We start from the raw sequence: 17,507 nt of genomic DNA on the forward strand, positions 1-17,507 counted from the left end.
GCTTCCTGGAATCTAAGGCTATAAGCATACCTGCTAGACATTTCCTTGAAGTTTGGCTGTTCTATCAGTCTGTCATACAACTGACATACTTTTTCACCTTTAAATTAAACCAGCTTTCCTTGGTGATACAGAAGCCTTTCAGCTTTCTTTCAACATATCTTTACACGCAAGAATAGTGAAATTAATAAATTTCCTGCCTAGTTAGCTATAAGTAGCTACTATATAATGACAGCTCTCTTGTTGAACACAGAAATTCTTATTGACAATTGATTCTTATCAACTGTTACTTGGATAACTATAGAAATTCTGTGCTTTCAGGCAGGCAGCTAAAATATAGCAAGGGGTGTTCTCATAAAAATCATGTGCTAGTCTAGTCATGCCTGTGGAAGTCTGTCCAAATGATCTGTTTTAAAAATACAATTTTTCTGTGCTTAGAAAAGACAATTTTACTGTAGCTAATAAATTTCATTTGCACTAAGAATGCTTCAGACTGAGGCCATCAGGTATTTTCCTCGCAGAATGCAAGAACCACATAAGATCCAAAGCAGCTGAATGAAATCTTCAATCGTATTCTTTCCTTAGCTATTGAATTCTTAATGTGCCAATGAACAAGAAATTTAAAATAGCCTTTTCATAGATAGTCATTACATATGCACATCTAATTAGTGAACTCTTGATTTCTGCCCTATGATCCTGATATAGGGACATAGTGAATAGTAACATCTGCAACAGAAGTTAGCAGCACCTTTGCTTTAAATTACTATACCATTGGCTTAATTGTAATGCTAAATAGTGTGGCAGTCAGGTCCTGGGTAGCTCAGTTTGTCAAGCAAAGTGAGTGGTATTTTGACCTCAATCTCCATGTGTAACTACCCTTGTAACATCGCCTCCTCATCTTGCAAGGCAGTCTGAAAATGTATTCCACAGGAAAGCATCAGAAGACTTTGGTTGATACAACATAACTAGAAGTACACAAATGAAAAAAGAAATTCACGATACAAATGCAATAGAATATATTCAGGAAAAGCAAAAATATGCCATGGGCCTTTTGATGTGAAGGTGGCTTGAATGATTAACAATCTAGATAATATTTCCTTGCATTTAGCGTAAAATTCATGACTGATGTATTTGACATATTAATGAAAAACAGAAGGACAGAAAAAAGTACCCTAGTCCAATTCTCTCCTCTAGGACAGGATTGCCTAGTACACAGAAAGAGAACTGACTGTTATTCTTCTAGCTGCTCCCCAGACCATAACAGCTGGAAGATCTTTGATATTTATTTAACTGCTGCTTTGTCATCCATATTTTAATATAGTATACATAACTCATGTATCAGTTAAAAATGGGAAATCTGTTTGTTAAATAACATTGTTTATTGTTATAGTTAGAAATCAAATATACAGCACATTAAATGTCACTTAAAATGTTTTTAATTCCTGCAATAAAAAAGTGAATTAAATATATTTTTTCCTTCATAGTAATTCTGCTCATCTTTTAAATCTCAGCTCAGAAAAGGTTTAGTGCATATCTGCCACAATAAACATCTTTGCTTATCTTCAAAAGCCAAGTTCTTTTAATTTTATTTCTCCTGTTGCTTTTACCTTCTCTTGCTGCTACACTCATAACCACCATCATGATACCCAACAACCTCTTCTTCAAGGAGCTGGGAAATAACGACTTTCATTAAAAGTTATTTCACAACTCAACATTACTGTGCTAACAGTGAAAGTACCTGATATTCTTCAGCTGGCAACTTTTGGGTCTGCATGAACCTGAGTAGGATTATTCTTCTTGCTAACTGCTTTGAGCTTCATGCTTCAAAAATCCCCAGATTCAACACGAAGTTTGATTAAAGCCAACAATTGTTTCTCATTCTTGTCAACAAATGTAAGTTATTAATTATTTTCCAAGGCTTTTGACAGAGCAGGTGAATCTAAATTTAAATCAGCAAGGAAATCTTAGATTTTTTGAAGTAGATACAATATTGCTTTTCACAAGAAAGAAACTCTCCAGTCAAGGCAGGTGATTGCATTTCTGGTATGTGTGCAAACAAACTCTGCTCATACTGTGAATTTGTTTCAAAAATGGAGATATAAAAGGAAAATACATAATTGACAAAGTCACAGGTCAAAATTAATCAGGCCATTAGTTCGTAAACCCAAAGGAGAGACTAATTAGAAATTAATCATCTAATAATTGTTAGCATTTCTGATATACATTCATTGGGACACTTATGGCTACTAAGGTTACTTATCATTTCTCCATCCTTACAGCTAAATTCAGGAACTTAAAATATATATCTATTTGGTCCTATGTTGGCTTCCAATATCTACATATTGTATTCAAATTTTTAGCTGTTAATGTGAATATTTACAGGGCTGTGTTCTTTGTCATAATTTTCTGGCAAATTTTTATTGGCTGTACTTGTTTGATACAATCATGGAATCATAAAGGTTGGAAGAAACCTCCAAGATCATCCAGTCCAACCATCCCCCTTACCACCAATATCACCCACTAAACTACGTCCCTAAGTACCATATCCAACCTTTCCTAAAACACCCCCAGGAATGGTGACTCTACCACCTCCCTGGGCAACCCGTTCCAATGCCTAACAGCTCTTTCTGAGAAGAAATTTCTCCTAATTTCCAACCTGAATCTTCAGGTATGTTTAGGATGAATAAGTTTGATTTTATGCGTCTTGTAAAGGCTATTGTATTGGCTAATAATAATACTTCTCATTTTTGCACCAAAGTTTGACTCTTTTTCTATATCTATGCTAAATATTCCCAGGCATATTTGTTTCACTTCCATTTAGCTTTTCACGAGCACCTCTCTGACATAAAATCTAACTTCAAATCTAGCATATTGTCAAATTTCAACATAGTACATATTAATATAAATACAAAATATGCACAACTGCTTTTGTATAATCAGCTAACGTGTCTGTTCTTAGGCCATGAATTTACATTCTCCAGGATCCAAATATGTCAGTAGAAGGAAGAACTCACAAATTATTCTACAAGAAAAAGTAAATAATACATGTAAGATATCGATTTAGAGAAAAATTACTTGGATAACTGAAGGTGGAAATCTACCCCTATATTATTGGTACGTACCTAAATAAATGCCCAATTTTCAGCACCCAAAATTGGTATGTGGGGAAAACATGCTTGTGATACTTAATATCTATAACAGATTTGTGAAATAAACTGAACATATGAAAATATTAGATGTTTAGATGAAATTAAATGAAAAATATTTTCATTAGATGAAAATATTAGTTGTTTTTTCCCAAGGTATCAAGAAATGTCCTTCAATCTCCTCAAAAAAACAAACAAACGAAAGCGAACAACAACAACAAAGAAACATATTTATGAACAGATTAGACAAGCACTTGCCACTGGAGCAGGTAGGCCTAAAAGACCTTTCAGGGTTTCCAATCAACTAATCTCTGAGTTTCTGATTTTACATATGACTTATACTGAAATTTTAGTCACTTTTTTTTTTCCTCTTCGGGACAGTTATTTTATTGTAAAGAAGTAATCACCTCAAAGACAGTGCTTGAACAGAAAGCTTACAATAGTTTGTGTAGCACTCCACAAAGCATATTAAATGGCTGTGTTATATCAGTGAGCGGCGAGGCTGAAAAGGAAAAAAATAAAAAAAAAAAGGATAGTTTCCTTTAACCTTAGATGAGATGTTATGAAAAAATAATCAGGCTGGAACCTATTTGAACTTCTCTGTCTAAATCAATACAGGAGTAGTCTGTCTTTGCTGTGATAAGACCAGATGATTCTGACTTTCTATTGGGCACAAGGCAGAAGTCACAGGTTGAAGTGTAATCAAAAATTATCTTCTAGGTTTTTTTTTTCCCGTCCTAGAGATGAAGCTTCAATCGATGGTCTCAGAGCCTCAGATTATCTATCAGACAGAGAAAAGCTGTCTCAAGCTGCAAGGACCTCTAATCAAATATTGACAGATGATATGTTCTAGGTGATAAAAATAGATTTAAAATCCAAAGTGACATTTTTTGATGAGAATCATAGCCTAACTGTTAAAGTCATAATATAAGATAAATGATACAGTCTAAGCCTTTCAATCAATTTATTACCTTTCCTAAATATAATGAATATGAGTTTCCTATTTAAGCCAAGGTCAAACCCACACAAATTAACCTAAATAGCTTCATATTTTCCTCTAGATTGATAAAAAGACATCTGCTCATGATGTAAACCAATTCTGCTTGACTTGAAAAAGTTACGGTTTTGAAAAATATGTACAGAAAATAGTAAATACTGGTAGAAAATGCCATATGCTACACCATTTCACTAGCATACCAGTAGTTTACTAGCAACCATAGAAACAGTATAGTATTTATGAACTCTTAAATTTAAAGAGATTCCTATGAGAAGAAAATACTGACCAACTTCAAATCTTGGTCAAAACATCACTTAAATTAATGTGTTGAATTGCACTGTCTACAGGCATATGTTAAGTAGCAAAGAAACAACAACTAAAAACAAACAATAAAACCCTCCACCACCTAACCACTAAAAATGTCAATAGAAATGAAAAAAAAAATCTTTCTATTCAGAAATAAGTAGCTTTAACCTAAAAACAGCTTGAAATGAAGGGCGATTCATGAGTTATACCATAAGTCTGCTAACAGATTCTATAGACAGAGTAAAAAACGGAGAAGCATGTCTTCAAACAGACCTTCCTTCTCCTGCTACCTGTATAACTTCTGTGTTGAATCAAAATGGTTTAAATTAATCTAATCTAATCTAATCTAACATAACATAATACAATAATTGCATTTTGGGTTGCATAGTCAGTAGCTAATATGTGTGCACAGTTTTGACCTGCTGGTCAAAAGGGGTGGTTCTCCCACTACATGTAGCATCGGTGCAGCCTCACCTTACATATTGTGTACAGTTCTGGGCTCCACAACTTAGAAGGGATGTTAAGGTCTTTGAACATATCCAGGGGAGGGACATAAAGCTGGCAAAATGCCTGGAGAGCATGAAGACAGTCTGAGGACACTTGTCTGGTTTGGAGAAAAGGAGACTGAGAGGTGACCTCGTTGCTCCCTACAACTTCCTGAGGAAGGAATGCAGAGAGGGAGGTGCTGGACTGAGAACCAATGACAGGACGCAGGGGAATGGCACAAAGCTGTGCCAGGAAAGGTTCAGACTGGACAGCAGGAAAAATTTCTGTACCGTGAAGGTGGTCAAACACTGGAACAGACTTCCTGGAGAGGTGGTTGATGCCTCGTGCTCGTCTGCGTTAAGACATGTTTGGATAATGCCCTCAATAACATGCTTTAACTTTTGGTTTGACAGAATAAGCTTGACCTTTTCAAGACTATGTTCTGGTACAAACATTGTGCAAGCAATCAACAAATTTGCATTTCCATGCAATTATTATATGGTTAAATTAGTAGATAGTTAAAATCAAACATATGTACCTAATATATATGCATAAAATATAAATTGAAAATGAGGTTGCAACTATATGAACTAATTTAAATGAAAAGTTATTTCATTTTTAAAGTACAATCAAAAAAAGAACAATGACAACAATGAGAGCTAAACTGAAAATAATAATTATCCTATTATGGAACACTACGAAAGTATCAGCATTGAATATCCATCAGAATTTGCCTCTCTGGACCCCTTACAACGTCCAAAGAAAACCTTATCAAGGATAAGAAAGCTTTCTAACACCAACACAGAAGATGATTCTCTATATTTTGACTATCATTCTTCACAAAGAAATTCCTTTTAAAAGTCTTAAAATAATTCTGTCACGGCATGACTTGCAATTTAGTGCATATCCAAAATCTAACTAAGCAATTTGGCCTGTGATGTCTCCCTGGCAATACTCATCAAGATCTTATCTGCTATGCCTGTTTATAGGCTTTCTTGTAACAAGACCCTCATGCTCCTTAGAAGCAAAAAATGCCAATGAATGTAATCTCACAGCATCCATTTTGTTGAAAAAAATGACATCTAGTCTATAGATAGGGAATTTCACAAGTTCACTCAAGTCAAATCAAGGTCATATAAGGAAGTCAGCTGTTGAACTGCCACTGAATTCAAGATTAATTTCAAGCTACAATAAAGCTCATGTTAAATTGAGAGGAGACAAATTTTGCTTCAGTCTCTCAACGCTTCGAGTATTGTTTGCCAACTAGCTTCATAAAATATATTCAGTGCTCAAATTAAGAAATGAGCCAGTTACTGTAGAGAACTTAAGAGAAAAAACTAGCAACACGAGGGTTAAACTAAACCACTCCGACTCTAATCAGAGCAATTCCACAATGTGGTTGCTCTGACAACTGCATCCATTGCACAGAGACTTATTTCATGACATTTCATCTACTTCATACCCAGGCTTATTATGCGATTTTTCCACTATGTAAACTGGTTTATGTTTTTAACATTTCTGAGCCCATTAAGCTATGTCTTTTCAAAAACTTTTTCATTCAACATAGAAATGCACTGATTTTCACACTTCAGTTATGCATACAGTATATCATGTGGGTATGCAAAGGTATTTCTGTAAATCTCTTTTGTTCCTAGCTAGCATACAACCAGCAAGGAAATATACTGTGGAAAAATTAAGTTAGTGTGGAAGTAAGTTTTTTGTTGTTTTTCTCTTCTCTTTTTTTTTTTTTTTTTTTTTTAGTTTTACTTAAAATACGCACTGTAAACCTGCACTAGAATGAACTTTGGACAGTGAAAATTTATTTTCTAATTTATGTATTCCAATAAAGATTCTGCTAAGCATCCATAGGTTATCTTCAATATCTTTTCCAGAAGTTTAGTTGTATGCAAAAACTTAATGTAAGCATTTACGATAATTTCCATATTCTTTCAAGCTTTCTTTTTTATTTGGACCAATTATCCCCAAAGTTTTTGGTTAATCAGTAGGTATCTGTTCTGGCTCTGTCTACAAAGCAATGAATTGTCAAAAACCAACTGATTACCATTACCTGATCTTAGTGCTATTATCACATGGTTCCAATTTTGATAGTTATCATTTAACACGTTACATTTACAGTCTAAAATACACTATTCCTAAAACAAGGCATCAACTAAGCAGGAACATGATTTATCTTCACCTGTAGATATATGTATTTTTTTTCCATATTCAAATTCTAAAGAAATTTCCATCACCAACTTCAATATATTCAATTGCTTTAATACTCTATGCAAAATTTGTTTTTATTACGAGACACTAGGGATCATTTTTCTCCAGCATTATTTTGTATTTCTTCCCAAACTACATGTTACCTGTTTATTAGCAGTGCACATTTACTAAGGCTTTCATCTTCAGGTAAATTTCAACTATGAATTCCTCTGTATTGTAGGAATAGTCCGTACACTGAAAAAACTCAGATTTTATTTATAGAAATTTCATTAAGTTTTAAAATGATAAACAGTTCTGAACGATACTTAGCAATAAACCCACACTGGCTGGTTTATTTAGTCCCCCAACGGTGTTCTTTTCATTATCTTCCAGCCTCACTTTTTTACAGGACCATGTGGACCAATAAGCTCCAATGTTACACAATGGTGACCTGCAAGGTACACTTTGGGTGCTCACTGCACAGTTAGTACAGGTGACTGACTAAGTTTGACACCTGCACTAACACTGGGTGACTATCTATGGCTTATTGACATTGTCCAAATCCTCACCAGTAGGTTTCAGCTGCAAGGCAGTGCTTGGACAATTGCCTGTGTTCCCATTTAAGTAAGTGAGCAAACTAAAGCCCAGCTCCTTTGTGTGGATAACTTGGTTAGGATGAGTTATAACTCAAGTAAAGAGTCCATGTAATTGTACAGAAAAAACATGCCACTGACTATCAGCATCAGTTTGAAAGCCACTTGCTAACACTGATTTTTTCTTACTGCAGCTACTGGAACAGAAGCTGTTTTCACTCAGATACCTACATATAGTAGATTTTTCTGTCTTCTAAAACCCAAATATAACAAAAACAACCTGTTCTTACATTTGTGTCTTAACTTCCAATCAAGAAAACGATTAATTTAAGGGTTTATTTAAATTGACATAGAAAAACAGTGGAAAAGACTTCAATGACATTTACTTAATTAAAAACGAGGCTTACTTTATGAACCAGACCGCAATTCAGCTTAAGTCAATTCAGAACAACTTGAATTTGTGTCATTTCCTATATGTAGATAAGGTTCTGGATGCCTTTTCCATCTTTATGGTTGTGAAAAGCTCTTTACTCTGAGAATGACACATTACCTGAAACAGCTATTGGCCATAACGCCTCAAGAACTTTTAAGTAGAACACTCCATTAACCATTAAGAAATGCTTCGTTAGGGAAGAAATAACGATGCCATATGACTGGTGACCGGGCCCTTCAAGAAGACTTGAAAATAATTATCTATTTATTCTCATTGGACAGCACAAGTACTTAGGATATCCTCAGTGTCAGTTAGGCAATTTCTGTTGCACATGGTTTTTGCTTCACCTTAGTAGAGAAATCATTTGCAGGCAACAAGAAACATCTGAATGGTGACACAGGCATGTTTTAAACTTTCACAGGTTAATACAGCCCTTGGTTTACATTTTTTCCTGGTGTAAGCAAAGCTATATAATAGTGCTACACCTCCATTAACAACTTAGTAACAACAGAAATTCTTCATCTGTACACCACCAACCAAATTATTTCTCTGTGCCTTTCTTAGGATTTTTTAAGAATTATGTCAAGATGACAGCAGTCAAAAGTAAGTCTAACACAGGCAATAACAAAATGAAACTTTCCCATAGCTTTCTAACATTCGGAAATGTCACTCTTACAAACAAAACATGTGTCAAAACACCAGGGTATCCAGAGCTCTGATTGGCTTACAATGATTTGTTGTAAGCAATAATTCTGCATCCCCAATAGTCACTGGGGTAAGGCTATGCTTGAGGCCTGTGCACATACATATTGGATTTAGTGGAGCAGCAGCTCATGCTGCTGCAAACAGCTGGGGGTGCTTAACTTGTTTTTCTCTACAGAATTTTTGGATTTCATTTGTTTCTGGCAATAACGGAATGCAATAAAAGAGAGGATGGTGAATGAAGAGAAACGGAGCTATGTAAAGCAGGAAAATCTGGAGCTAGGTCAACAAAAATATCATCCTCTGATGATACAGATAGTTTATTTTTATATTTTACAGCTTCTTACCTCTTCAACTTCTCTCAAAAATGCTTTGTTTGATGTCAGTAAGATTAAAGATAACTGTGGACATTTCTGCAAAATACACCGGGCAGTATATGCCAGTTAGTATCTCCCCTGGAATCTCTTTCCTCCTGAAACGACTGTAGTACTTAAACTGTACTAACAACATAAACTTATTTGTGATAGTTATTGTACATAGTTATACAGCTCCAGCATATTTTTAGGGTAACCAGTATGTTCTCACTTTTTAAGTTCTTGGTGAAAAGAAAAAGAAAAAAAACACACTAGTAAATGTAAAACCATAGTGTACATGGGAATGGATATTATAAGCACTGCGTCCGATTACTGCAGAACACGCAAACAGTCCTGAGCTACTGTTGTGGAGCATTCATTAGGATCAGAAGGAGGGAAGCAAAGATGGGTTTTTCAGCAGCTGAAGAGAGGCTGAAGGGCAGCTGCAGAAATGGGAACATGTGTGATCCTTCATGCAGAGACTGGGGGTTCTGCAGCTGCTTAATTCCCTATGGAACTTTCCTTTTCTCATGAATATTCCTTTATTCACAGTATCTCCTCCAAAGGGGTTGGCAACGACACATCACAGGATCCTGTCTAGTACTCTTCAGGGTCTAACTTGCTATTGCTTTTTAAGTCAGCTAAAGCTCTGAAATGATTGCTTATTGCTAGGGCACATTTTGATTGCTCTCCTGTCTTCTTTAGGCTATTCAAATGAAGGCAGCAGCTGCATTTTGCCATTCACAGTCATTTGTGCCTTTAGGCTCATGTTTCCTGTCAAAAGCTCGAACTAGTGATTGTATATGATTTTTGTTCTTTAATCGTACATCACCATTATGTTTTCATAGCATTTTCCATCTAGTAATGACTTTATTGATCCATTCTTCAGTCCTTCATCTTTCCATGCACCTAAGTACATTGTACCAAACTTCAACTGATCAGCTTATACCTTAAGCTGCACATAAATATTTACTATAGGGCTACACAATAATTACTCAATATCAACAGGCTTAGTATGCAAGGGCCCAAGACAGAGCCAGTCATACTTAATATAGGAAATAATAACAGCTAAAAAAGGAACAGAACTAGGCTTCTGCTTTCTGTTTGGTCTGTTTCTCATCACAGAATCAAAATGTAAAGAAAAGAAAAAAATTAAAAAAAAAAAAGGAAAAAAAAAAGGATATGACCACAATAGCAAAGAGGAAAAAATGGAAATTAAAAAAATATCATTGTCTTAAAAAGAAAAATCTGTGGTTACTCTAGACTTTAAATTTATTTTCCTGAAAACATTGACAATTAAGAACTTAGTTTTTATGTTCTAGACATCCTCATGAAGATAAACTGCAATATCCAAATATACTTACTTTCCTCCGATACACTGTCCTCGTTTTCTCCAATGGTTTTCCAAAGAATCAAAGATATCTCTGTTGAAATGAAAGCTGCTTCTTCTGTCACATCAATGCTTTCAGTTTATCACATTCCACTGTTGCACAGCCCACAACGCTGGATTTCTAATATTGCTAATATCACTTCCATAGCAACACACTAAGATATCATAAACTTAGCATTATGGTTTTATTCCTAGACTAGGTCTAAGGAGGAGCTGATTTCAAAAGCAACTCTTATTAAAAGATGGATACACATAATAACCAAAAGTAATTACTAGGAGGATACAGATAATGGCTTTCGGAGTACTGTAAATCAGTTTCACAAAAAAAAAGGTTGTACCTCTTCAAATCTGACCAAAAACAAAGAACTTTTTTTGTTAATGGTGTTTAAAATACAATTCTCCCCAGCCACCCTTAAACTGAGTAGCATATATCAGAGGTGTTCATTTTCTAAGAAGAACAGCATTTCTTGTCTTCTTCACACACTGAATTCAGTCCAATACTCATTGGAATCAATGCAGTGTAAACTGATGGCAAAATTTGAGATGTAAATATTAAGACTCCACAAACAACTGAATAAATGAATGAGAATGAATGAATAATTAAATAAATAAATAAATGAGAAGGAATTTAACTTACAGAACTTGCAAGATACCTTAATTTTATCAATAAATCTTTTTGCTTTTAAGCTCAAAACGTAACGTATTAAGTAGAACACATATCATTTTTGTCAGCATTTTGGCATATTTTATGATATATAATGACTTGGGGCAAATGTGCTCCACTTGTTACTTCCTGGTTGGAATCCTAAATAGTATTGTAAAAGGGGAATAATGCAAGCAACCATATACAGGCTTTACAAATGGCTGAATATCTCAGAAATAAATGTTATTTTAAGAGCAACTTAATCTGCATTAATTTTACTCTGTATGCTTTTCATTGACAGCTGTTGAGATCAGAGGAAAATACTTCTATTTTATTGGTTTCAAAACAAGCTTTTACCGGGGTTAGTCAGGAAAAAGGAATGTCCAGATCTTGTTATGAATTAGTGTATGGAAAAGGAAGACAACTGTCAATTTGTAAGGCATTCAAGAAGGTTCCTCTTCCTTCTCTAGATTAAAAGGGAAGGTTTGCAGGGATGAATTCAAGTCAAAAAGCAGAAAAAAAAAGGAATGAGCAGCTGCAGAGAATATTTCAGGTTCTGTAATAGTACTTTTTTTTTTTTTTTAATATTTTCACTGTTGGCTGGGAAAGTGAAGAATGAAGTTTCATGATACAAGGTTAGTTCAGGATAGTGAGGATAGGAGCCAACTGTGAGTAATTTCAGTGGGGGGAAAAAAAAAGACTGAATAATTGTACCATAAAATGGCAGATGAAATTAGATGTAGGAAGATAGATATAAAGTGATGCATATGGAAAAAAGAATCTGAATTTCACAGAAAAAAACAATGGACTCTGTGCTTTCTCAGGAGTGGTGTCTTGGGGTTTTCATTACATCAGCTCAAAGCTCTGTAGCAATGAAAAAAAATGAATCAAATGCAAGGAACAATAAGGAACAGAGCAAATAGAAAACATTGTTATGCTGTCATGGAAATGCATGATGCACAGGTGTTTTGACTATTGCATGCACTGATTACAACTCAGAAACAGTATAGAAGAATCGGGAAAAGCACAGAGAAAAGCAATGGATGTGACTTAAGGGTGGGATTCTTCAGTCTGGGAAAGACAGCTGAGGTGAAAATAAGACGTGTCTATATATTATAAAAAACAGATAAGAGACAAACAGGAATCCACAGTCTTTTCCAAGAAGTATGGATTATCAAAGTAAACAAATTCATACAGGAAAAATAAAAAACTTTTTTCTTTGCTTTTGGCACACTTCTCAACTCTGCCTGAGGTGGAATGCTTGGCTAGAGAGTCTCACTTGGGCTGACCTCATATAGCCACTCTTGGTTGTTACAATCTGTTTTTCCCTCCAGCATACATCACTTGTCTTCTGTCAAAGAGGATGGACTGGAAGTGTTTTGAATATTTCTGAGATAACAGAGATCTCTTGACCTGGCCATACAACCTTACCTGCACAGGCTCAGTAGGTCATTTTCCTGCCTCAGCATACCATGAACTAGATCATCATCTGTCACTTGTAATTAAGTATTTTAAGATATACATAATCAGGATGCTCACCTGCTTACTCGTTTTCTTTTCAATTCTGTATTGTTACTTCTGGAATTTAAATAATTCTATGATTGTTTAACCAGACACACTGGGCAATTTACATGAAAGAAGGCAATTCACACAAAAGCAGAAAGCGCTCCGTGGGAAGACTGAATGTAAAGTTTCACAGACTACAAATCTCAATGGTCAAAACCACAATTAAATCTCATACTACGAGTCATGGCTTTTAGAACACACCTGACTGTAGCAGTCCATGTGGCTGGCATTTCTAAAGGGATCTAATATATTTCATGTGTCACTGGAGTTGTATGGAGTCTTCCATAAAACTTCTAAATACAGTTTCTTCATACTTGTCCTGAACCCAGGTTTTTGAGAGAAGTCTGCCCCTCTACAGTGTTCTTAGTGGTATTTATGCCAAGCTCATATATTCAGGAAGTGAACAGGCCAGTGGCCAGCAGCCTGCACTACTTCTATGCCAAGCAATGCCAAGCAAACATTGAACTGGAGAAATGACTGCATCTACTTCAGTTGCTCTGTTTCACAGTCAGTACAGCTCTTTTCCTGCTTAAGATGTTAAATATTGGCTTTATTTTGGAACTATTCCTTAAAGATAGTTTGAGCAGTTTTGTGGACAAAAATGTTTTACTATTGCAGATAAAAATAAGGTTTTGGTATATTGCTGCCAGAAATTTTGAAAACAAAGTGATTTGCTCTGAGATTTTTTTATTTTTTTTTGACATGTACCTTAAAATGTACAAAAACAGGTCTCTCCTGAATTTTGCCAAATTGTATTTGCTGTTGTCTCTTCCTCTCTACTTAAAGTTACCTATTACAGTTAGCTATTAACAGGCACAATCCCACACAATTATTTTATATCATAACTAAAAACATTCCTTTCTGACCAGAGAAAAAAAAAAAAAGAGTCTCTTAATACAATCCATAAAGTAAGCGAGAAACAGATTTTTTTTGAACTTTCTTAAACTTATCTGTATTCTCCAAGAGATATTTATCCAGTAAAACATGATAGTTTTTTTCTTTTCCATTAATCTTTACTTTTTTTTTTTTTTGGTTGAATCTACAATAAGCAAATGACAAAAATCTCTGTTTCCTGTACTAACTTGCATTATTTCATCCAAAATGACACCCCTTTGCTTAACAGTTGAAAAGTCCACTATCAACTATCTTGGTATTTGTTACTGAAATCAACATACTGTTGTAAAAGCTGATCGATTTGGAGCTTTCTTTCTTTTTCCTGAAGAGGTGATTTTCCCCTCAAAGACCTCAACATCTATTTCCTCTTAGTAACAAATATTATTCCTCATAGATGCAAACAGTATAAGTCAAGTAGGAGAGTTTTTAACTAGTTATGGGCCTGCAATTGGTGCTAGTGCACTGTTGCTCATAAAAATCAACTCTGCACACTTCAGAAGCCCACAAGGTCTGTAGGCAGTGCAACCTTCCCTTACAGATCTCAAAAGCAGACTGAAGGAACTACATGCTATGTATCTTGTCCAGGATCAGTACTATGATCAGGATAAACACTGGCACTCTGAAAATCTGTGGCCCATAAATGCTGATGGAAGAACTTCAAAAAATGCATGGAGAAGAACTGAAGACTGAATCAGTCTTTTTTTTGCTCTTTTTCCCCCCCTGGGAAAATTTATGCATGAATTTGTCCTGACATATAAAATACCTACACCATTCCATCTTTTTGGTAAGCTGCATGGTTCAGAACATTCACCTTAACCAACTTTTGTCTATCTACGTAATTTTATTCTAATATTACTCCTAACAATTTTTTACTGATAAACCACTGCTTGTCATACATCATGAGACACCTAGGAGTTTTTAATGATACTGTACAAGAAAAACTGTGAGATACTTGTAGTATCAGAAGACGTTGAAAAGCAATGAGACGACAGGTGAGTAACTGAAAAAAAAATCCCACAAAATGAAGAATACCCTGGCAGAACAGCTTATTTAAAAACCAGAAACAGAAGTTTTAAAAATAGACCCAAACCAGATGAATGAACTAAATATTTCAACTCCTACAATTTGTATTTGTTTCAAATATTTTGACATAGTTTTCAGTTCAGAATGATTTTTCTCTTTTCCTGTGATAATAGAAATTGCAATGAAATACTTTATCTAACTTAGTAAGAAGCTTCATCTTGTCTGTCTGGCTTTTGATAAATAGCACAAGTACAGACTGGGAAAAAAAATGAATAACTAGCAGATAAATTCTGTTATAGCTTGAACCCTTTATGAATCTTGGAACTAGAAGCTCTTATTAATACAGTTGTCAAAAGATTAGGTCATTGAAAAACTTTCTCCAGTTTTCTTTTGCCCAGAACAACCATTTTTCAATATCTCACAAGAATTTTTTGGCATGGTAACATAGCCCATAAACCCAAATTCAAAGCCACAGTTCCAATGACGTTTTCTAAGTCAGGTACAGACTCCACTACTGAGGAGAAACTTCTTAAGACCAACCTAAACTAAAAAGTTACTTTATTCCTCATATTGGGCTATAAAAGACACCTCTTGCCACGTAGAAAAGAATTGTCTTTCAGATGTGTCCATCACTGTCATTCGTTAAAATATTTCTGCATATTGCTGACATAGTAATCCTTAGTAAGATAGTGATATGTTTTAACAATAGCATCTCTCACATTCTTGTGTGTGATGTGCATATCTTAAATTATCCGCAGTCTTGTTTTTTTCCTGAGGTTTCAATTTTTACAAATATATTCTACTAAGCATATTTTATGTGCTGCTTAATTATTACAAAAACGACAACAATGGGAATGTAACTAAGCCTGTTTGGCTTATTTTGGCTATAGAAAATATATGTGTTGATGAATGCAAAAAAGCAAGGAATGAAAAATATAAAAAAGGAAACAGCCTCCTTGCTTCAGGACTACTCACTTTTCTCTTTTTTTTTTTCTTTTTTTAAGAAGGTCCCGTTTCCAATACCAAGGTCCGCTGTGTGCTTGATCTGCATTTGGAGAGAAATAATATTGTTCTAAAATGACAGCAAAAAGCAACTGTGGACACATACCATGGAAGAAAGATTTGCACTCATGCTACCTTTCTCCAAGCCTGACTGAACTGTCCCTGCAGTATCTGGAAACATGAAGGGCTCATTTTGCAAACAGATATGACTAAGCAAGTGAAATTCAAATTATTGGCCTTATTTTTTTTAAATATTTAATATTGACATCTGCATACTTTGTCAGAAATGAAATATTAAATGCAGTATATATGTATTCCTTGTAATTAAGGCAAGTCATAAATACAAAGTAACTGTCCCTACACTACTATGTATTATGTAAAATGGTATAATCTGAACCTGATTCTGGTGGGGTTTTCAAAATCATGTTGCAGTGATCTGTGTTACCTCTACCTTCATTACTGACCTGCATGAGACAAATGTAGCCCAGAGCAGAAAAACTGTAAATTCTATCATTTATCAGAAAAAGTAACAGAGAAGTCTTTGTAATGCAGGTGTTCTTTTACTAAACCCAGAGATGCATATATAGAAAAGTTTATTTTTGATACATACTCTATTTTTAGTTCCAAAAATGCACAGATTGTTCAATTTTCATTAAAAAAAAAATATATATATATGTTATTTTGTCCACGTAAACTAAGGCCAAGTTACACAGGCAAACTTTTTTGTAAACGAACTTGCAACACATCTTTTGGAAGAACAACTGGAAAAGGAAAAAAAAAACACATACGCAAAAAAAAAAATAATCAAAAAACAAAACCACCAAGAACACCACAACACTAACAGGATGAAAATAAAAGTAGCTAAATTAAATTGCTGAGATTATATTAACAAATAACATAAGCACTGAAGACATAGTAAAAAATGTTTTTATTAAGACAAAAATGATACCCACTGCTCTTCTCAAGTAATTTTCTAAGTTTTTAATATACCTACACAAATGAAAGAAAGAAACTTAATTTTAAGTGCTATATATGATATATGGCACATGACTGGATATGTATCTTTGACATAATAATATTAATACCTTTGTTTTCAGCTTCTTTCATTTATCTCCCTGATGAAAAATTCTGGATGCTATAATTTGCAATCTGTCAGGAAGATTTGTAGACTAAACTAGATTTGTGGAAGTTGCCTGTCTCTTGCCTGTTTAGCATAAAAAAATTAGTCTAGTGAGAAAACCTGTGGCTACTTTACAATTAGTCATAGCTGGTTGTCTTCTGAACTCTTTGGACATAGAAAAGTTTATATTTTTCTATATTTGTACTATGTTCATAATTATATTTATCATCATAGAATCATAATAGAATGGCTCAGTTTGGAAGGGATCTTAAAGACCATCCAGTTCCAACCCAACTGCTGTGGGCAGGGACGCCACTCACTAAGCAGGTTGCTCAGGGCCTCATCCAACCTGGTTTTGAACAATTCTATGGATGGGACATCCACAGCTTCTCTGTGCAACCTCTTCCAGTGCCTCACTATGCTCTGAGAGTAGAATTTTCTCCTAACCTCTAATTTAAATCTCCAGGTCTTTTAGTTTAAAACCATTACCCCTTGTCCTGTCATTATCTGACTGAGGAAAAAGTTGTTCTCCACCCTTTTTATAAGTATGCCTTAAGTATTGAAAACCTGCAATAAGGTCACCCTGGAGAATTCTTTTCTTTAGGCCGAACAGCCCCAGTTCTATGATTTTTTCTTCACAGGAGAAACGCT

The 17,507-nt window shown here is 34.8% G+C and overlaps 1 protein-coding gene across 2 annotated transcripts in view; it reads right to left on the reverse strand.

The window, feature by feature from the left end:
• LOC308194362 (uncharacterized protein) overlaps positions 1 to 17,507 on the reverse strand; it is a 230,823-nt gene that overhangs the window by 19,167 nt on the left and 194,149 nt on the right. For both annotated transcript variants that reach the window (XM_080590232.1, XM_080590231.1), the window contains exon 12: positions 15,710 to 15,779. In XM_080590232.1, coding sequence (XP_080446358.1) covers positions 15,710 to 15,779 — 70 coding nt within the window. The remainder of the gene's footprint in view (positions 1 to 15,709; positions 15,780 to 17,507) is intronic.

This window comes from Anser brachyrhynchus (genome assembly GCF_964034855.1).
Source record: "Anser brachyrhynchus genome assembly, chromosome: 4".
In the NCBI taxonomy this organism is placed as follows: Eukaryota; Metazoa; Chordata; class Aves; order Anseriformes; family Anatidae; genus Anser; species Anser brachyrhynchus.